At 41.8% G+C, this 23433-nt stretch overlaps 1 protein-coding gene across 3 annotated transcripts in view; it reads left to right on the top strand.

Moving 5' to 3' along the window:
- Positions 1–3489: 3489 nt before the first annotated feature.
- The window catches only part of ripor2 (RHO family interacting cell polarization regulator 2), a 52741-nt gene continuing 32797 nt past the window's right edge, over positions 3490–23433 (top strand). The window contains exon 1 of one of the 3 annotated variants that reach the window (XM_046418293.1): positions 3490–3880. In XM_046418293.1, the coding sequence (XP_046274249.1) occupies positions 3787–3880 (94 nt within the window). In that variant the 5' untranslated portion in view covers positions 3490–3786. Of the gene's footprint in view, positions 3881–14335; positions 16197–23433 lie in introns of those variants that run through there. The other 2 variants (XM_046418294.1, XM_046418295.1) reach the window with 2 other exon arrangements.

A 23433-nucleotide genomic window follows, 5' to 3' on the forward strand; every position in this document is an offset into this window, starting at 1 on the left:
GGGTCTGATTGTGCTACTCTTTGCGATGCCAGAGTAACAACTGTGTTTGTGTGGTGTGTGTACATTCTTGTCTGCTCGTATGCGCTTTGTTTTGGTTGCATTGTTTGTGAGTATTATAACATGGATGTGTGTTTGTGTACACGGCATTTTGCGATTAAATCCCAGCAGCATGCGTTTGCATTTCCCAAAGCAGGGGGTTTTCTCTTCTGGTGACAACAATGCACCCAGTCATTGAAATGCAGTAGGGCAAATGCAGCCTAAACTTGACCCCATTTTCTGGCTCGGCTGCCTGTAAAGTAGCTCATGGTCAGAAGCTGTTGTTGAAAGTTGTTGAAATGATTGTGAACGCTCCGATTTCTTTTCATAAGCTCATGTGTGGTTTTTGTTGTGAATAATCCAATTCTGGATTTAACCTCAGAAATGTTTTGCACGTAAATCACGATACCGTCACCAGAACATGTGTGCCGATTATGGCGGTGAACAGATGGGAGTGGGACGGATCTGCATAAGACAGTGGGCTTTGCTTTGCATGTGTCAGTATTCTGTATGAGACTGTGTTTTCTGTTTACTTTCCTGCATGACCAGTGATTCTCGACTCCCTCCATCATGTTTCCGAGATCACTAGGTAATGTTTGCCATGAACCACCAGTTAAAATTCAGCATTTGCTAGTAATACATGTAGTTCTTGTCACAAAATAAACATGAATCAAAACTGGTACAGAGCCATGTTGAAATTGTAAGATTATTTCAGTGCATCTTCATGGTTTTTGATTGTTCTATAACAGTTTATTTCACCACTTTCTGCAATTTCCTGTTGCTGCTGGAAAGTTACTCTTACTCTCTATCCTGCTCTGCTCACTGTGTGATACACAGTACAGAAGACATGCATTGTATGTCTTTGTGTGTGAATAAATGTTTGATTCAGGGCTGCCTTTAACAACTAATGACTCCTTTTTTTCAGTTATTTAGTTGATTAAATGTCAGAACATGTTGAAAGATTCCCATCACAAGTTTAAGGTACCACCTACAAATTCTGTCTTTTGTTTGGCTAACACTAAAATTTGAGGTGTTCAGGGCATGAATCTTTAAACTATCCTGACTGCACTTTATCACCAATACCACTGGGTGAATCAGTAGCCTGTAGAGGTGGAGCTCCTCATGTGACTCACATTTCTAAAAACATCTTAAAAGACAGCAAAATCAACAGAAATAATCATAATGTGAATACTGTTACAAATAAGTGGCGAACATGAATGTGGCAGCTTGGGGTAGCAACAAGCTGAACATACGATTTAACTGACAGCACTTCGAATCAGCATGAGAAAATATGGCCGCATGAGTAACACCTTCACTTACTTTTGTACATTCTGGCAGTAGCGACTGATGGTTTTTAAACAGTGATTTGCGTGAGTATTTTGCTTGGCGTTGGTCAAAGCAGTTCAGAGTACCTATTTTTGCTTTCAGTTTTGGCCGCTGTCACAGTTTTGGTTCCTGATCCAGAGAGACAGATAACATGCAAACACATGCACGCCCGCTGTCACCATTTCTGTTTCTCACCTCAGAAAAATGAAAAAAAAAAAAAAAAGCCTGTTCTATAAACTTGAAACCATCACCATTAGCCCAGCAAATTACACAAAACAACTTCCACTCCACATGCTCTTCATGCGTATTCAGACCCCACATCCCACCTCCTGATAGATGTGAGATATGTGAATGGTTTGGACTAGCCTCTGTGAAAATGAGTTTGTCTCCAGGTTCGTTCCCTTGAGCTTTTGCCTTAAAGGGGGGCAGTGGCAGGGGAGAGGAAGTCTGAAGGAAAAGTGATAATGAATTGACTTGAGGCCTAGTTTCTATTTTAGTTGGGAATTGGTTTGTGTAATTGGGGTGTGAGTCAGAGAAACTGCACAGTGGAGACAGATGGAGGCCTGGTGAACGGAAGAGGAAAAATATGTTTCTGGCTGGTTTTCTTACTTTTTCATCTTTGAATAAATTAAAGGTCAAAAAGACTACATGCTACCAGTAATTTGGGACTGGACATGAAATGCTTGAGATGCACTGGTAAGGGGCCTCCAGGGGATGATGCAAAACTTTTAAAAAGCTGGATGAAAACTCTTTCAGAGTCATAAAGTAGACTAAGCCTGCTCATGACTGTCTGGAAAGTTTGTCATTGGTTTTGACAGGAAATTGGAGTTAGTTTGGCTCACAAGTTTCACCCAGTTTTTAGCCCAGCTTACACAATCAGTAACTTTTGGTTTTATTCATTCATTGGGTAAAATTTGTTCAATACCTCACGCTTTATGACTAGATAGTCTTTTCACACACAAACACACACACCCACACATAACTATAAAGAAGTTTCTAGATTCCAAAAAAGGCTCATCTATAGAGCTGGAATGGAAAATATTTTGGCTGCTGTACTGCAAGGATGATTTTTAGGTGCAACACTGTTTCTGAAAGCAAACAAAGATAACAGCTCAAAGTGACATATTGGACCACAAGGTCCACTCCCTGGCTGTTGTGGTGCAAGTCACACAATCTTCAGTATGATTGACGGCAGCTCCCTTTTAAAACTTGTGGTGAGATTGTTTTTGTCAACTACTGTTTTTCTTATAAAGAACATCCAGTCACAACTATAGATATTACAATTAACATACAAAGCTAAATCATCCTGATACTAAAATTTGTGTGACAAGCAAGAAGATATGTCGTTACTGTCATCTTTGTTTGGTTGAACTGATCACTAGCAGCTAAGGAAACCTGTTAAAATCAACTCTATTGTGCAGCAGATTGGATATTTTTCTACCCAGCTGGTCAGAAGAGTCTTTGAGGATTCTGGAAATATCTTCAAAAGGGCAATAAGTGGTACCAACCAACCTTGTTCAAAATCTTGCTCATGTTTATGTTTCAAAAACAAAGATGCTTACTGCAGCCCAAATGTAAAATCTGTGATTATAAGAGCGGTGCAAACAGAGCCTCCCACAGTCTCTGAATCTGTTTTCTTCAGTGCAGGTGAGTGTGTTTGTCCTGAGTAGCACCATGGAGACTTTCAGCAGCCGCAGTCGACACCAGACGTTATCAGCTCTGCTGAGGCTCACTCAATGTGGGCCAAGTGAAAAAATAGAGGGAGCAATCAATGTTGTCCCATGATTCCTGGTGAGCTGTGGAGGAATGACAAGTATAGCCAGCCTGTCATCTCACATGCTATTTCATGTAGACACACATTTTCACACCCTTATTGCATGTCCTCGCTGGCTCAAAACACAGAATCTAATTATTCCTGTTAATCACCAGCCACCCAAGCTGACTCACTGTAGAGAGCCATACTGTGCATGTGGACACACACACACACACACACACACACACCACTGACCCTCCCCATACGGTATACACACATGCGCACACTTACTCATACAAGTGCTCTCCAAACAGCACTCTCACTTCGGCTTAGTACAGGATGTTACGAAATCCACACTGTTGCTGAAACTTAGTGAAGGTTGCTGGGAGTCCTCTCTCTCACCCACCCACACATACACACACTTCACCTGGCACTTACACCCTCACACACACACCCTTGTGGAAAGAGCAGAAGCTCAGCTCAGTCCCAGTCCTCTGCTACTCGAGCTAGGATCCTGCCGGTGATCGGACTGTCGCCTGAAGCGAAGAGGCCGAGTCGGCATTGATTCAGTTTTACAGCTCAGTCACGCTTTCTGAAGCTCTGATTAGATAGCCAAGGGAGACAAAGACGAGAAAAGAAGAAGGAGAGGAAGAAGAAGAAGAGGAGTAGTGATGGCTATGACCGACATTGCAGAGGATGACCTGGATGAGACGATGCGCGAGGAAGCGGAGGATGTCTTCTACGAGGATGGTAGGCTTGCCAAGGGTCAGTTGTAAAGTGTGAAGGCAGGCGTAGGTTTACTGCTGTGCTGCTTGAGGAATACAGTGAAGTCAGACTGGTTGGTTTGTAACTTCTGGTTGTGATGAGGGCTGAGAGGTTAAAAGTCATGGCTGAAAGGTGGCCAAGATGGATCTCTTCAGCTGTGTAGGTGGAGTTGTTTGTTGCATGGCTGAGTAGGTTCTGATACAGACTGATGTTTAAAAATCAACACCAGAAATTGATTTATCTCAGTGAGAAGGAAGAAAAGCTTCAGTGTGCTACTAGTCACATTCAGTGATGATTACATGCCGTGATTGCAACAATTAGTCAGTGTTATGAATCCTTGACTTTTGAGAATTGCATGGTTTTTGTCTCCAGCTCCCAGAGTTCTGCGCAGAGTTTGTTTATTGATTTTTCTACTTTTACCCTTTTTAGAAAGCTGAGAGGAGCTGTGCCCTCTGCAGTGTGGGCGTTCTTGTGTAACAGGCAGCTGTTTTCTGTTCAACATGTACTTTGTGTGAGTGTTTTTATTTAAAAGCCAGCTGTAATCATAACCTACGTTCAGTTGGATCCTGGAAAAATGATGAACAGTGGAATTACAGCAGAATTTGACCCATTATTATGCACTGGGGAAAATCTGTCTGTTTAGGTTGCATAATAATTGAATATTCTCTGCCATACAGTATAATGACTGTGTTTAAAAGAATATTCTGATGTAGCATTGCACAACAATCGATGCGGCAGAAGCAGAGATATTGTCTTTCTTTTGTATTTTGTTTTTTATTGCTCCAGACACCTGCACTACCCACAATGCAGCTTGAGCGAAGACAGTTTGGTTGGTGTGTATGCTCGTAGTGGCTAATGTAGCCTCAAGCTGCCAGCCTCCAGCAGGGATGAAGAGCAGGCCAAGCTGCAAACTATCACTTTCACACTTCAGTTTACGCTCCAAGCTGTAACATAGTCATTACTAAGCTTTGGTTTTGTTACCTTTTGATAGAGCCAGATCAGCTGTTTGGCCTGTGTCCAGTTTTTATGATAAGCTAAGCTGGTTGTAGAATTATATTGAACTAACAGATTCTGCCACACACCCGTGGCAAAATGGTCAATCATACACACACACACACTCCCAAAGCTCTACAAATGCTCTGCCATGTATTATCTTTTAAACTGCTCAGAAAATTGTTTACTTACACACCAACTGCTTGCGTCGTACACATTGACACTCGTGTATTTATACCTTTTAACACATATTTAATCTCTATGCAGGCTGTAAGTGCTCTGCAGCATCTCCACTGATGATGAGTGGACAGTGAGCACGGGGATATTCCCAGATATTTCATCATTTGGTGTGTAATGTATGTTAATGCCTCCACTGACCCACTTCTGACTGAGATACACCGATGGTAATGTGACGTTCCCTTTGAACATCACAGCCAGAAGGTAAGCAGCCAGCTGACTCTCTGCAACAAACCAACCAATCACAGCGCACAGATTTGTGTAGAGGTTGGCCGGCAGGCATCAGTGTGTTTATTCACAGACAGAGCTGAAGGTTGCAAATATGGATCACTTATATTTTCTGTTCTAATTAGCTCTTTGGATTTGTGATAGAAATCATGCTGTGCGTTTTTTGTTCAATATTCAAGTGTTTCATTCTTATCAGAACTGAATGCAAATTCACTACTACTGGCCTATTTTCTTTCTGAATCATTAATATAGTGGATCTTCAAATCTTTGCACTTTTCTATCCACAAAATTGAACTTCAATGTTGGTATGAGTGATTTTTTTTTCCAACAGTCTCATACTATGGTTCCCAAATTATGATTATTAAGTGTTGCATATTTCTTGAAAAAAAAAAGAAAAAGAGCAAGCCTTACCTTTCCAGGCCTCTAATAATTATTCAGATGAAGCAATGCAGCCAGGAAAAATCATTCTCAACCTCAATCAGTCACATCTCGTGGGCCTGTGATGAGCAGTCACGAGGAGACATAGTAAGATATCTCATGCAAACACAAAAAAAAAACCCAACAAGAAATGAAGTATAACACGAACTGACAGCATCAACTGACTCATGTCATATGCCACCGGTGTGTGTTCATCATGTAGAATCACACAACTTAGATGCTCACGCTCACATTTATGATGCTAATATGTTGGGTTTACAACGTTCATCATCCCATTTTAGCATGTTAGTGTATTAATATTGGATAATTGGTAAAACTGAGGCTGGCAGGACTGTCGTTACTTTTGCAAGTATTTGGACAATAAATCCAATACATAAATGTATTGTACAACCCAGTCCTTTGACCCAGTCCTAGACATCACACTTTGTATTATAAGTACAAGCATAATGAGACATTCACTTGTTACTCTTTCCTATCACCTCTGCACAATGGGTTGTATATGACATGGATACTCCAGTTTGTCCTTCTTCTACTGTTGTGCTGCAGCACACTGAATTGTGACTAAAGGAGCGCTACTTTTAGCCTGGCAGCAGAAATGTCATAGTGTCTGAACAGAGCAAATAAGCAGTGCCAAGCTTGCCCTCCCCTTTTCCTGCCTCTCCTCCTCACTTACACTCTCACTGAGTCCACTTCAGGTCGTAAATTAGCGAAAATGGCTCAGTAAGCTTGTGGGAACAATGTGTTTTAGTTTCATCCCTTGCAGAGACGTGAAGAGGGCAGATTGTCTTATTCAAGCCGTGAAATCTGTCGCATATGTTGACTGGATTGTACCCTGTGGTTCCCATACGTAAACACATTTCACCACAGAGGTCTGAGTATAGTCAGTAGTCTGTAAATAGTGGGTAGGCTGATTTGGATTAAAGGGACTGTTCACCTAGTATACAAAAGACATATTTCTTTACTCTTACTTGTTTAATTTTGTACAGGTTTTAACATGTGCTCATGGTGGACTATCCGGAGAAGCCAGAGCATATATTGTTCCCGATAAAGTGCTGAAGTTTTTAAATGTCATTTGCAGTGCAGTGAGCACCCCAACTTACTTCCTCTGTGGGGTTCCAGAACGCTGAATTGCTGCCTACATCTCACATTTGTTCTGAAAGTCGTGTAGGTCTGGTGTTGTTACCATTGACAGCTGTGTTGGCTGGTGCCCACACCGACTTTAGAGGGCAGGATGATGTCTGGGGATGTCATCCTCTGTCATAGCAAGCTCGCTACCAAGCTACCTTCACAAAAACTGATGTCAGAAAACAGCTAGAGGTGTGTGTATGATGCAGTTGTGTCACTTTAAATTCATGTACACAGCTAACTTAAATCAGCAAATTTATGTCAAACTGTGAAACTGAGTGACCTTTCAAGGACGCCTGGATGGATATTTTGGCTTGTCTTGTGATCAGGTCACTTCTTACTTTGACCAGCATACATTTGTGAGTGTAGCCAGCATTTTTGGTGAGTCTCATGAGCTCAGAGGTCATAGAATTGCAACTCTTCATACTCTCTTTGTGACTACAAAGTCTCATCTTGCCCCTAATGTTTACCCATGAGCACCCTGCAACATCACCTCTCTCCCAACACCCACTTGACCCGAGCGATTCCATTAAGACCTTTCAGAAAGGACAGCCAAAGGCCTGAAGTGGTTTTTGCCCAGAAGTTACCACAAACACAACTCTGCTTTCTTTCCTTGTTATCACACTTTACCACACATGCACAGTACACTTTCTTGAAACATTTCTCAGAAAAAAAAACGACACCAAGTGAAACAAAGATAGGCCTATCAGTAAAAGTGCACAGCAGCTTCATTGAGACCAAAATAAACACAATGGCTTCTTTAACTCCTTCCTTCTTACAAGTAATTCAAAGGGCTTGATTTTGCTCTGCTATTCGGCTCATGTGGCTGGTGGAGGAGTAGCAAACAGTGTGGAAAAGCAAAGAACAAGTGAGCCGTGTGTCCAGAAGGAGAGCCGCAGCAGTGGGGCTTTAATGACAGTAAGAATATAGTTGAGTATGAGATCGATGGTGCCATGGTTGGTATGAAGAGTTAGTGTTTGGTGTCTAAATAAACCCATGTTTGACTAACTGGGTCAGGTCGGAAAGCATGACAGAGCTGCTTTCAGTCACAAGTTAAGAGTCAGAAATGGAGGCATGGCAGCACCATGAATTATATTTATGCTCAGGAACCACACAGGAAATGACTCTTCCTTTCACATGTCAGTTTTTAGTGTGTTTTGTATGTTGGTGCTTTGGAGGTTTATAGGATTTAAACTGAGCTGGTCCCTGTCATTTAATACAGTTGTGATAGGGTGCAGTTTCAGCTTATCCTCTCTGATGCTGGAATGTTTTGTATTGTTCCCACTCCTTGTGCAATAGGATGAGTTTCCACTAATCTCCAGGCTGCCAATTACATGACAAAACCACTAATTGTTGGGCTCAGCAGCTATTGTTTGTTTGTTTGTTTTTTGGGGTTTGGTTGTTGAAAACATCTTCTGGCACAATGGCATGTCAGTCACTCAGATTTTTTTCATTCGGCCAAGGTCCCTCAACAGATTTAGAGAATGTAAATGCATCCTAAGGGGGGCTGATAATGGTGTGAGCTGACCCTACCTGAATGGGATTAAAGCTTTAACATGGCCCTGTGTTTTCACCTGTGCTCCTCAAGCCTTTGCTCCAGACTTTGCCAAAGGGCTTCTGAGATTTAAGGAGTGAACAGACCAGAAAAATGTGAGGGTATAACCATATAGCCAGGTCTGTACACAACATTGATCAGCTTTATTTAAGTTTTAAGCAGCATTAAATGAATATTATTATTATTATAATAATGCACCTAATTTTAATAACTTTGAGCAACGTTTCACATCTAAACATTTGTAAAAATAAGGTATAACACATGAAGCTTGGCTAGCATTATGTTAATCAAGCTGCTTGAAATAACATGTGTTTGACTAAAACCAAGGAAGATACTTGTGGAGCTGTTTTTAAATATTGCATTACAGTTAGCATTTTAATTCACTTTCTAACATTGGCCTTAATTTACACCCAACTGACACACTGGAGTGCCACTCAGTTCATGTTTGTTTCTTATGATGAAAAGCTCATGCTAAAGAAACAAATACTATTAAATTATATTAATGTCAGAGGTTTGTACGTTGCAGCCACACAGTCACATCTGGATTTCATTTTGTGGAGTCATGAGTATGTTATAATCAAATTACAACTTTAGATATGAGCTCTGAGGAGATTATATTATCATGCTGATGACATTAAATTTATCTCACTTGTACAGTACAGGCTTTTACCCAGAGGGTGAAATAGGGTACAAACTCCCCTATCACACACAGTCACAGAGGGCATTAGCATGATATACAGAGCTCAAAGAGAAGGCAGCAAAAAGAGAAATCAGGTCAAATTTCACAAATCCATTTCTTCTTCATTCTCATCTGGACTTGCATTGTGTGGCAAACCACAGGAAACCATATCCTCCTCTGAGCCAACATAATGCCCACTGAGGCTCGAGATCACAGTAAATTCTGCTCCGCTGACTGGAAGCCTGGGAGGGGAGTGATTTAACTGTACCATCTAACAGCTTAGTATGCAGAGAGATACAAGGGGGGGGGGGCTGTTTGACAAAGAATATGAAGGTATTAGAGAAACTAAAAGCCATTCAACCCTAATTTTGGTTCATCTTAACAACCCCCTAACCCCACCCCAACCAAAACTGGTGTATACATTTATATATATATATTTGAAGCTACAGTCTACATAGTTGATTGAGTTTGATTCGACAGCACCGCAGATGTGATCTGGCAACTTTTTACACTTTGGTCATTATGGTTGCTTCCTTTTTTTTGTCAAATTACTAGTTGGTAGCTGAACTTAAGTTAGTGGTGCAATTCAATCTAGCTGAGAATCAATCTAAAAAATGTGGCTGAGCAGTTTTTACCTTGTGGCAACAACAGTGACAAGCACCTAAATATCCGACGGGCCATTTTAATCTGCCCTCAGGCTTGTCTTGTCAAAGCTTGTCAACTCTGGAAGCCACTACAACAGGAAGTAACATATTTTTGGTATAAAAGAGTCAAGACTATTTCCAGGGAATTGTAGAATAGTTTAATTAGCATTTTTGCTTGGGTTAAGAATAGCAAAGTGGCTTTCTCACCCATCTCTCATGAATGCTATGTGGATTTTGTTAATTTGACGAATGTTGACTGCTGTCTGTTAACTTGATTTCATCTTTTATGAGACATAGGTACAGTAACCCCCTCCTCCCCAGGCTGCCAAAGAGGTCACTGCTGGAGGTTGCAGAATGATCTAAAACTGACTTGATCTTCTTGCCCTACTATAAAACACACACACATGCACTGACCCACGTCCCAGCAACCTCCTGCAACCCACACATAACGCATTGTCTTCCATCCTCAACATTTACACACTGACTGTCCACCCACACGTACAACTCTGCTGTCTGGCCACAGATGTTGTCTCTGTCCACAGCGTTACAACACACTGAAGAACATGACAGTGCTGTAGTTTGTGCGTCAGCGGCCACTCTGCGTTGGGAATAGCTCTGACCTGAGGGGACCTACTGTTGCTGGAATATTACCGCTCTGCATCTCCCTCTTTTCTGCTTCTGACAGTTGCCTCCACTGACCTACTTTCGCCAAAAGACTCAAACTATTATTTTCTGCCACTCTGACTGAACGAGGAGAGGAAGAATAAAGGGGAAGCCTAAAAGAGAAGGAAATATTTTTTGCATTTTGGGCATTTAGTAAGTTAGATCAGTCAAGAGTCTAAATAAAGTGTGAAATCATCTCAGTTGTTTGGTCGCAGGTGTTTACATGTGCGTTATATCTATAGCTAACCTTTCCTTGGCAATCCCCTTGTGGTTACCATGGCAGTCTGTGCTGCAGGCAACGCTGGGTGTGTGAGGTTTACATTTAGTGGTTTGGAACTCACAACTTAACAGACCACCCAGAGGGTAACCTGGTGGATGTTTGGAGATTGTGTTTTGCTCCTTACTGAGCAGCTGGTCACAGATGTATTTATTTGCATTTACTTATTTGCATTATTGTCTATTTAAGTCCTTGTTCAGTTGACATACACCCAACAGTAAAATATTTCTGAAAAGTCCACCTCTTTAATTCAGTACGGTTAAGAAGTAAGGCCAACTCATATATAACTTAAGTAGAGATACTTAATAGAGATAACTGTGCCAACTGTTTCTTATTTACAAATCCATCAGACATCATGCAACATTAACATTTATTTGTAGTTCCGTTTATACCTGTTCATACATATACAAAGATATTATAAGGATATATAACAATTAAGAATGAGGTCTGAGAGGGCCCTCCATGGTCCTTTGAAGGAGGCTCTACCTGCAACCAGCACCCTGTCATTACAGACCAAAGGAGCCACAGCATGGAGCCATGCCACAGGGCAGAGTGCAGCCTGTAATCGCTTCATTTCTGCTGAGAAACACCGAATAATATACAACCTTGTACAAGCACATAGCACCTTTTGATGTATAATTTATGGAGCAATACAGTAAACACACCTGTGGAATCAGTGCTGCATAAACTCGTGTGGTAAACTGTGTGTTTCTTCTGTCCCTGCTGTAAACTGAAACTAAAGTTGAATTGACACTGATTGAATTTTACTCGGATTCAAGTTCATTTACAGCCAAGAAGCCCAACAATGAGTCAGCCTAAAGAAGGCACATAACCAGAGAAGAGGCAGCATTTTCATATGATATTTTGGTGCCACACACTTTCACTCTGACACACACACACACACACACACACACACTGTCAGCTGTGCCTGTACATCCCTTAGGCTTGACCTTCCTGCCCTCTAGTCACGTGGTCTCGCTGACTCATCCTGGTTTAGTGGTCAGGCAGAGACAGAGACAAAGAAAATATTTTTTAAATATTTTTGGGGAAAAACACTAAATAAAATAGAGAACTGGGGCTAGTGCCAATGCAGCACTACATGTGGAGCAGGACGGTGCCAAACAGCAGTTGTGGCACATACAGAAGAAAAGGAACTGTTTTGCTGGGAGGTCAGTGGGAGGTGGTTTCAGTCATAGCTTCTATATGAATGGGTTTGTGAATGAGCATACATACCTGGGAAGGATACATACTGTTTACATCCAGTGATGGTTTATATAGTTATACAGAGGGCAGTAAAGGTGACTGTTCACAAGTGAGTGAGCTGCACTACATCAGCGATGGAAGGAGGAAGGCACTGACAATACATTAGAAATGCAGTTTATGTGGTGAAGCAATTCTCTTTGAATTTGTGATTTTTTATATCTATGCTGTTTTGAGAAAAGGAAACAGAGTTTGTGCTGATTTTGATATTTTAAAATCTGCATCACACATTTCAGAGTTAATGAACTGTAAGATTCATACAGTGGGCAGGGGATTCTTAAACATCTGCTCCTGTGTACTTGGTTAAAGACTACATGTGGTAATACTGCAGTTTCTCTGTGACAATAACAATATAAAATTCCCTCCCCATGTTGTTCTAAAAGTTATATACTGCAGTTGTATAATCATGCATAAAAGTTTACCAGGTGATCAAACATTTTTTCACTTCATTTCATTGTGATGTTAAGTGTGTCTTTGGATAATTCAACCTGAAAAGCGGACAATACAAAACTGGCATTTAAGTTAGGGTTTTGAAACGCAAAAAATGCACAGTATTCATGACGCTGTATGTAAGCCAGAGTGAAAATGTATGCTTCCTGAGAAAATTCTTCTGAGGATTAGGGCCACTGATGCTAAATTACCTGTTGCTGTGATTTTGATTGGCAATGGTTATAAATAGTTGGTTATGTATCTGTGTGTGTGTGTGTGGTTTTAGGTTTAGGTGTGTGCAGGGAGTGTGTTTGTGCACGCTGGTTCTTTAGTAAATATAGCTGCTAGTCAGGGGCTGTTGATGACAGCCATAATTACAGGCTGAGCTGTTCAGCAGCTGAGAGACCAGGAGGAAGAGAGAGGGGGGTGTGTGTGTGTGTGTGTGTGCGCGCGCATGTGTGTGTGGGTGTTTGTGTGTGTTTGCATGTGTTAGCACTAGGCTTGGCTTATGGAAACCCTGCAGAGTTCCCTGAATGTGTTCTGCCCAGCATTTCATCAATAAAAATGTACTGAGGGAATTAGGTGCAGAGTGAGACAAAAATATGTACGGTAGTTGTGTGTGGCAGTGGTTTTAGTTTAATTTTTTTTTTTTTTTTTACATTGTGATGTTTGACAATTCAATTGAAGTAAACCTCCCCAAAAAGCATTTAAGAGTGGACCCATCAGAGTCACAGTGAAAGAAAGACACTGGCAATGAAAAGGACTGGTATGGGGTCAGTTTGGTTGAGGTGTGTGACTGAATTTATTTGGCAGCTTCAGGTGGGAATGTGCTGTGTTTCTGATTCTTCTAGCTTTAAGGGACTGTGTGGAAAGAAAAGACTCCCTCCCACCCCCCAAAAAAGTAGACCACTATTATGTTGCATTTGGTTTGAAGAAATAGTATACTTATTTGCTTTCTTACTGAAAGTTTGATGAAAACTTTGATAACACTTTCACACCTTCCCATTAAACCATTAAATATAAGGATGTAGTCAGCAGCCAGTTAACTTAGCTTATCATAGCCTACTGTAAACAGATGGAAACAGCTAGCCTGGCTCTGTCCAATGGTAACAAAATAAACAACAGTATATCTCATTTGTTTAATTTGTACAAAACTGATGTGTGAATACAATACATTATATACTAGTTCTTGGCCTGGCATAGTGACTTCCTGTAGTCTTGTCATCTGTGTCAAATTGCTATCAGCAACCGGTGGCGTCCGGGATTGTGCCCATCCAAAACATAGTCTCAGTCTCAATCCTCTTGTCTAACTCTCACCAAGAAACTTTTACTACTGTTTGGCTTTACAACCTTTTGTTCAACCTTTTGTTATTCATTTTGCTCTCTCTGGTTCTATGCGTACATCTGCCTGTGACTCTTTTCCTCATTACACCATTTATATCTGCAGAGCCATGACTGAAATCCCAGCATCAAGCGCATCACTAGCATTAGCATTTATGATGGCCTGCTGTCTAATTGATCTCCAACCACCAGCCCTCTGAGGACAGCTGTCTTGTTGTCTCTTGTTGACTGAGTGTGAAAGTTTAGTATTGACCTTACAAACTACTGTATTAACACTATTTGCATTAGAGATTTCAACTGCATCTCGATTCTCCTCAGTGGATGCACAGTAGTCATCATATAACCTAATGTGTGGATCTTCTTCTTGATTCTTTCTATCCTTCCAGCACTGACACAGCACGGCACTAAAGCTGCTTTCCCAGCACTGAAGCCATTTATGCCAGTTTATGTGGTTTTTATGTTCTTTCCCAGATTTGGGGGGAGTTATCAGGAGTTATCCTCCTTTTGGCAATTTATCAACAAAGATGATTTTTCTGAAAATTGAAAGCACAAAATTCCTTTTCTTGCCAGATGTATAGTGAAAAACCCCTGAAGGTTCCCTTTATGTTGATCACATCAACAAGTCCGTATGAAATCCTTTCCTCTGCTAATACCAAACTGATGAATTAAAAGGGACAAGCCATTTTCTGCTCTCTTAGCTTCTTGGAAGGGTGAGCTGAATTGGATTTGTATGGACTCAGCAGAACAGCATATCCACTTATGGAGGGCAATTATGCTGCCAGGAGCACTTCAAGACGAGTCACTCTATATTGTACCGAGCTGTCCCACAGAAACGTATCTTTCGTCGTCTCTCAGATGGCACCTGTGTGTTTCCTGCTGTTTGTAGCCCCTAAAGATTGAGATGTTTGTCTTTTTCATGGCTCCCCTTTTTGTGATTCAATTTGCGTGTTGCTTGCTGTCTACGCGTAAACAGTTGCTGTAAACCCACTTGAGGCGAATGGATTGGAAAGACACTTTTGAAAAAGCCTGTGTTGTTAAGCTACGTAATCACAGATAATCACACCATCATTTTCACAACCTGCCAATACATTCACGAGGACAGATAAAACTTTTTCCATGCACTGGTCCATGCACACTGCAGAATGAGGCGGGCCATACGGTACCTCTGCAAATGTTGGGTTTAATGTTCAAGTGAACATGAAAGGTCTAAATTTAAACCCACAAGGCTGAAAAGGTATCAGCTCTCTCTCCTAAAAATGGCCCTGCTGCTGTCAAGAGGACAAGGGCAAAGAGAAATGTTAGAGACAGTTCATAAGGTGACAGCTGGTTAAATCTGCAGACCTTACTGGTGAAATGACAGCTAATGCCCAAACACAGCCTACAACGTATGTGTGTGCAGATCTGTAGAGAACCCAGAGGTCGTGGCCCTAAAATTTTTAGCTCAGATATGGGGGTTTGGAGGCTTGAGTTGACTGAGGTACAGTTTACACTCTATCATAGATAGGTAGTGACACATTATGCAGTTTTAAAGGCCCCTCGAGGCCTTTAGGATTAAGTTTTCACACCACGCGCAATGACAGGCACAACCATATCTTTATACAACTAATTAATATGTGCATGTAAGATAAAACCATATATATGTGTGTGTGTGTGTGTGTGTGTGTGTGATAGAGAAAAAAACTCAAAAGTCATGGCCTGATTAACCGTGTTTAGTGTGTGTACCTTGTTGCCCCTCAGGTTTCCATTAGACACACACTGCACACACAGTTTTATATGACACAGCAACTGTCATATAAAACAAGCCTCAGACATGAACTGATATTGTGCTTTGTTGGTGAAATTCGCCAATGAATTTAGAACACAGAAACCAAAAATAATCTACTAACCACAAACCAGTAAACTTTAGACTTTTTTCCCATTATGAATAGTGCACGTTCATTGCTATATGTATTATGTCGTTGAATCGTGCAACCCTAAAACTCATATCGAGAAACCTCAAAGCAGTCATGCATCCAGGGCGCGGGCACCTACACACACATACATACACACCAGCACCCACACGCGCACACACACTCAAAGGGGCGTCGGGCCACACAACAGCTTGACCCCGCCCTTCCTGTGACATCCTCAGCTTCTCATTGGATCGCCGTCGTTCAGGAGGAGCGGCGCAAACACAAACTGGAATGTGTATGAGGGGGTTCAGTGTTTGCTCTGGACGGCCGCTGCGTCGAGCCTCACCGGGGAACAAACACCGAACATCTCGGCTGGTTCATTGCTGTGGGACTGAGAAATTCTGTCTTTAAATTCACATCGCGATCGACAACAAGCGCTCCGCTTCAAAAGCGAAAACGCACTTGAAAAAGAAATCAATTTACGCATGGATGGAGGGGAGCAGGTAGACGGGCAGAGGCGCCACTGAGGAGCCGCTCTTGTTAAGTTTTGCAGAGGTAAGTTAAAGCATCGCCCAGTGCATCTTCATTGAGGCTGAAATAAAAAGGTGAATAACGTCGGCTTGTGAGGTGCTCCCATTCAGAAAACAAACTCCTTTCTCCCCCGGCTGTGTGTGTGTGTGGGGGGGGACGCTTGTTCTCCCGGGGCAGTAGGTTAGTGGATCACAGCGATGGGAGCACTGAGCTCACCAAGGATGCGACTCATTGTTGGAAAAACCCACAAGAGCCATGGATATTTTCATTTTTAAAGTCGAGTTTTCTTGGCAAAGAAATGTGGTACACAAGACCATTCAGTAACATCAGACTGGAAGTTAGATGAAATTTGGTGTTATTTTTAGGATATGTTAAAATTGTTTTAACGCTTGTCATAAATTACATAACTGACGAAACCGAACTCCCGAATAGCAAAATTACAGAGATGTGGAGTATTTCCAACCCCCTACAATTATGTGATTTACGTGATTTGTCAGTCGGTGCTTTGGACAGATGATGGATTTTGAGTAATGTCTGCCATTGGAGTTGCTTTGTGTTTTCCTGGAGACACGTGATGAAAGTTTAAAGGGGGTTACTGTTATTGTTACTGTTAAGCTGTGTTCACACATGTACCCGTGCATGTGGGTGTGTGCTTTCTTGACGAGTGCAAAAGGAGAAGCACACTCAAAACGTGAGAGAATCAGATCAGTGATCTTAAAAATGCTCCTCTCGATTTGTTTGAGGATGGGGGGGGTCAAAGGGCATCAGTCTTTTGTCGTCTGCCGCACGCTGATACCACCCACAGTGGATCTTCAGGCTGAACCAGACCACATAAACATGGCAGAAGCACTCATGAAAAACTGAGCAGCCTTGGCTGATCTATCAGGAGATATCTCCAGTTGTCAGCAGCTTTCTACCTGCCAGATGGTCTGCAAATCACTTTTTTTCTGCTTTCTTGGCTTTAAAGACCCTCTTCATGCCCAGATAAATGTGTCAGTTCCTTTGATATTTTTTAAAAACCTCTTCCTTTATTTAACAGCCTGCCGACTGAGCTGATGTTGTCTTTTCAGCTGCATGTGCTCCAAGTTGGTCAAAAGCAACGATTTGTCAAAGCCCTCAGTTCTCAGCCTGTTTCAATACACTTGGAAATAAAAACAAAACAACAGGAAAAATCTTTCGCCTAAATGCCAAATGCAGCTTGCAGCGACGCTTTCTGCCTCAGCTGCTCTTGCTGTTCCTGAGGAAAAATAAGGCTTTTTTTTTTTTTTTTTTTTTTTTTTTTTTTTTAGGGCTAAATGCTCTTTCAGTGCAGCACCAGGCTGACTTTGATATGGTTAAGTGGAAGTGCTTTGCTTCCCTGCCAGCCTGCTTGGGCCATGGTTAAGCTGTTTTGAAGGGGGCTGGAGTCGAGGGGGTAGCGTGTTTGTGCCAAGCCAAGACGAGGCTGCAGGGATGCAAGACCAACGTCTGTTCCCAGACTCTCATGCACAAACTCTCCCTCACCTTCTCTCTGCACCAGCCGGCTTTTCATTCCCCGCATCTGCTCCCCCAGTCTCAGCCCTCTTTCTTCTCCCTCATTCTTTTCTTTCTCTTCTCCTTTTACTTTCCCTGTCTCACCCGTGCAGGGAGAAGCACAAAAACACACACATGCACACACACACACATGCTCATTTCCTCCTCTTTCTCTCTGAAGCCTCATTAAAGGAATTATGACTGTGTGGTTTGGAGGAAATTCAGCCACTCTTTAGTTTTGTTGGGTTCTCCCCCCTCCCCCCATAGCTAAAACTCTACACTGTAAAGCTGACATGAACTGAATGTGATTTTAAGGAATGTCAGCATCACCTGGGAAATGCCCTACAGTTTCCCAGAATACAAGGTGATGTCTTCAGAAGTCTTGTTTTGTTCGACCAGCAGTCCAAATAAATTAAGTTTACTATCTGCTAAGATAACGAAAAGCAGAAAACATTCACACTGGAACCCGAGAAAGTTTAGCATCTTTGCAAAAAATACTTTAAAAATGTAATTTTATGTTGATGAACTGTCAAACTGACCTTCAGGCAGCCCAGGATCCACCAACATCATATAGCAGATGATAATCAATACAGAAATAAGGGCTGTTCAGTTTTTACTTTATGGCAATTTTATTAATTGCATCTTAATTTTCACTGGGCCTTTTCACAAAACCCTTTGTCAAGATTTGTCAGCTTTACAACCCATGTAAGCCAAAAGCAAGTGATTTCTTCAAAATGGTGACTTTTTCATGGTTATGCTGGATAATTTGGGTGAATAAGCACAGAGAGATTAGAGAGTTTAACGGAAACAACATGTTTTACCATGCTAGCATCCGTGATGATGAGGACAGTCTTCCAGTCCACCACTTTGATCCAGACTGATATCTCGCCAAGTGCTACATCAGTTGCTGTGAAATTTTTGTACCCATGTTTTTGTTGTATGATGACATTCCTATCAGTTTCAGTCATGAGCACATGATTACAGTAAGCATTAGATCCTCTGACAAGTCAGGATTGTATTTGTGGACATGTTACCCTGCTGATTTAAGCATTGAGTTCAAAGGTCTGCTGTAGACTCTTAGTCTTCTTATTTGAGCTGTTCTCTCCTTAATAATAATGGTAAGTCCAAAATTCAATTCATTCAATTCAATTCATTCGAAGCATTAATCAACTATTAAAGAAAATGTTTTTTTTTCTCTCAATTTATCAGTTAATCCACTTATTGTTCCCGTTCTACATTAACCTCATTGGCCCTTTTCACACAGCTAATTCAATAGAAGCAGATAATTAAAGTTAGGTAAATACCAAAGCAAGAGAAGAGGGAGATGTTTAACCTGGCAGAGCATGGTCCAGGCAGCCACGATAAGGACTTCAGTGCCTTTAAAGTCTATTGACGTCTCACACTTGGAGCACTTGACCTTTTCCTTTCCTTAAGAACACCCACTTGCACTTGTTGGGAATGTTGCCTGCCTGTCTGTGGGTGCGTGGGTGGCTGTGTGCACATACATGTGTCTTTCCATCTGTGAGCACACAAGTGGATTTTGAGGGGGGAAACTTAAGGCCTTGCATTCTTACAGGAGGAGCGTCTCCTCAAAGTTTTCACAGCTGATAGTTATTTCATAAGGCGTGTATGCTGCAGAAAGTTCTCCACTGGGGCGATGAGAGAAATCGTTTCACTTGGAGGTTCTCGCGGCTCTGGATACACTGTGAGAGTTAAATGATAAAGACGATTTAAATAATAAAATAAAACCTCCCGCTGAGTTTCCATGATTCAGACTTCCAAATTTAACTCGACCCTCAGCCTGCATCTGGGAAGCTGCTTTAATATAACCCATAACTGGCAAGAGGTTGATTTTGTTCTGGTTCTTTGATGAAACTTTAATGTTCCCTGTGCAGAAATTGGGTCATTCTGTTCACAGATATGGAAGACAGTTGTTTTGATGATTTGTGGTGTCTGTCACAGTGCATACAAGCTGGTATTATTTTAGAAGCAGGGCTGTTTCACACTTTTCACACCTCTCGTGTTTGGAGTAAGTTTGTTTGTGTGGAGTGATTCACTGCATTCAGAGTTAAAAGTTACAAACCTACGTTTAGCTTAGTGATAAGGAGGCCGTCCTGTCTGCTCTGAGTCAGAGGTTATCTGGTTTCGAGATGATGGTCTGGCTTTGCTCGCCTGTCCCGACGTGTCCTGTCCCACAATCACTACTTCCTCAGAGTGGGTGAGTGGTATTTTGTGGGTGCTGAGAATTTCTGGTGTTAAGAAGGTGGGCTGTGGTTGTCACACTGGAATTAAGAGGTATGTGGAGGGAGGGGCAGAGGCAGGGAGTGGAAGGTTGACTGAGACAGTGAAGACAATTAGCTTGAAGGAAGGAGGATTTGGGAGTTGGGAAGTGGAGAAGAAGTGATGGGAGGAATTAAGAGCTTCAGAGTGTCTATGATCAACATTTTTATATATATTAAAAGAAATCTGACATTGTAGTGACGAACCTTCAGAGAATTATCATGTAAATCTGCAGCCCCCCCTCAAAGCTTCATAGTCCATTTCATCTCATGGTTTAGCTGTCTGTCGTGCAGCTATTTTGGTTCACGCTTGCCGCTCTTAAAGCATCTGATGAAGAGCCCTAAAACCCCAAAACAGAACCTTGTACCGTGTACTCTGTGTTTAGTGTGCTAACACCGGCCATTACACTTTAAACCTACCTGCTAAACATCAACATGTTAACATTGTCATTGTTTGTATGTTACCATGCCAACCTTAGCATTCAGCTCAGTAGCCGTCAGCCTCGCAGAGCCACCGGCATGGCTGTTGTTCTATTCTGTTGTCAGAATAGAAAAGTTCATTGAGCTCAGCTGTCCTCGCAGGCCCTCTGCTTCCAATTCTGCCTTACTTCTTACCGTGTATCAGTGAGCATAGCTGCTGTAGCGAGGGCTGAGCCGTCCTGAGAGACATCAGAGCCTTTTTTTGGGTCGGTGGCTAAAGCTGTGCTGCTTAACAGCAATCTGTGGCTCAGGCAATTGCTGTGAATGAGTGTGAGGAAAGAGAACAGTGCAGTTTAGTGGCAGTACATCACGTGAAAGTCTGTATATGCAGACAACACACACATGCTTCTACAAAGTGTGAGTGATGTGTGGTGTTTTTTCTTTGCTAAGCACAGTAGTAAGAAGCAGTGATGTATGACAATCGATAACCGGAACAATTATGTGCTGCAAATGGACTAATGAGTGGGAGGCATCCATTGACATGTTTCCTCTCTGTCTTACCCTTGGGTTTTTCATCATTTTTATTTATTTTTTTTTCACATCACTTTCCCTCCCTCCCTTCCTCCATCGTCCTCTGTGTCTTACTCCAGTCCCTTCCCATCTGTCCACTACCCCACCCTTCCTCTACTCTCCTCCTAGATACAGACGGAGAATTTATGGTGGGGGGTTTGAACCCATCCTCACCCCACCCCTCCCCTGTTGTCTCTGAGCAGATCAGAACGGCATTCTTTGTGTGTGTGTGTGTGTGTGTGTGTCCACCAACTGTGTAACCGTACTATGAAGGGACACACATGCACCACATGGCACATGCTCTACACTAGACGTGATATGCGACACATGATATTTGACATACTGCCACACACACACATACACACACACCTCTGGCTGGAGCAGCTGGGTGCTGTAGCAGCGTTATGATTGCCATAAGCGTTTTAGGGTCCTAAGCTGATAATCCGTCTGTTTTGGTATTTGGTCCGCTCCCTCTGCAGCGTCCAACAGCTGGATAGGACACTGTTGGTGCATGTCTGGGTGTTGGGATGTTTTTATGTCTGTTTCTTTCTTTGTTTGCCAGCATGAGGACAACACGCAGATCCACTTTTGGTGCGTGACACATCCAGTGGCAGCAGTCGTGACAGTTGTCTGGTAATGAGTTGTACTTGTGCTGTCAAAATTGCGAAGGATGCCTAAGGAACAATCACTGCGACGCTTTTCTTTTCAGCCTCCTGTCTCCTGTCTTGGTAGTTATCTCCGTTGCCTCTCGCTGTTCTTCTTTGCTGTTTGTGCCGATTTTGTTTGTGACTCTTTATCTTATGCAGAATGCTCAACGATGTGATCATGTAGTCCCAGACACCTTTGCAACTTTTTGAGAGGAGACTATTTGCACCTTTTGTGACTGCTTTTCTCTTTCATAAAGTCGAGTTTTGGAGACACCGGGAAGTGGCTGCTCCCATTACCCAGCTGCTTCGTGGTGGCTGTGACATTCAGCTGTGTGGTGACAGATGAATTGACACTGCTTTGTCCAGTGGCGAGTCACTTCCAGGATGACCTGTCAGTCTTTGAACTGTGCTTCTCCTGCAACGGAATATGTCCGCAAAGGTTGTGATAGTTATGTTCTGGGTGCCATCATAACCAAAAATGACAGTATTGTAGCTGGGAATGAAGTGGATATGATCAGAGATGAATTGATTAGTTGATTGCCAGAAAATCAGTCCACTTAAGTGTGAATAATTGATGAAATGTCTCAACAGAGCACTGAACTACACATATGGTGACTACATATTTTAATAGAATGCCAGGCTGTTTCATTATGTGGATATGCATTTGGGGATTGTAAGATCCAACACTGTAGGAGCTTGACCCATACAAATGGTTAAGGTAGGATGTGTTTCCTGCCCTGCTTTCAATTTGATCTCTCTTTTTTTTTTTTTTTTAATCTGTCACTCAATAGTCTCTCAAATTTGCGGATGATCAATACAAAATCAGTTGACTAAGTTAAGTTATTTAATGTCGAACATCAGTTTTTTAATGTAAGTATTAGTATTAAGTATTTTCCTGTCTGTCCCTTTCTGAATTGGTGGCTCAGGGAATTTTTAATGGGCACAGATTTTAAATAATAATGATGATAATAAAGCACCCAACTTTCTAATTGATGATGAAAACAATAATTCGTTGCAGCCTGAGATGTAGCAGAGATCACTGAATGTCACTGGGATCAGCCTGGAGAAAATATTTTTTTTTTATGTCTTTCTTTACCCACGTTGCTAAAGGAAAAGGTCAACCCAAATTAAAACTCAGTTGTACGTAAAAACGGCATTTAAAATTTGCCCATTAAACAGAAAGCATGATAGGCTTTGTGGGTCACACTTTCGCTTCGACTTTTCATGTCATTCGCGCTAGGACTGAGAAAAATACATGCAGTGCTCCTCTAGATATGAAAAGATAATACATGTATGGCTGTTAATGACTTTGACTCATGTGAGCCCCAATTATACTGTAGATGAGGTAATGCAGCTGCACGTCCCTGATAATCATTTATATTTAAAGGCCGTTGCCTACATACAGACATCAGAGACATAAATAACATTCGGTTTATGGGTGTGCTTTCAGGTGAAGGCACAAAGATACTACACACTGGGAACATTGTGTGCGTTTTTGAGTGGCTTTTGACCACTTTTTTCTATCCTATCTTCTCTTGCTTTCATCATCCCTTCCTTTTTCAGTCTTATACTGCAGATGAAAGCCAACATAAAAGTGGCAGCAATTCTTACAGGAGAACACGGTGAAGGATTGTGTTTCACTAACTGCTCATGTGAAGTCCACAACATGTAGGGTCATCTGTTCTCTTTGTCAATTTCTGAATCGTTCTAGTTTGTGTCGTTCTTGGCTGCTATTTTCAGTTTTGCCTTCTCGTTTCATTTTCTCGAACACTAATTGCTTGAACTTTTAAGTAGCGACTGTACTCTTGATGTATAGAGTGTTTACTTGCCAGT

This window comes from Scatophagus argus, chromosome 17, assembly GCF_020382885.2.
Source record: "Scatophagus argus isolate fScaArg1 chromosome 17, fScaArg1.pri, whole genome shotgun sequence".
NCBI classification, from domain to species: domain Eukaryota; kingdom Metazoa; phylum Chordata; class Actinopteri; family Scatophagidae; genus Scatophagus; species Scatophagus argus.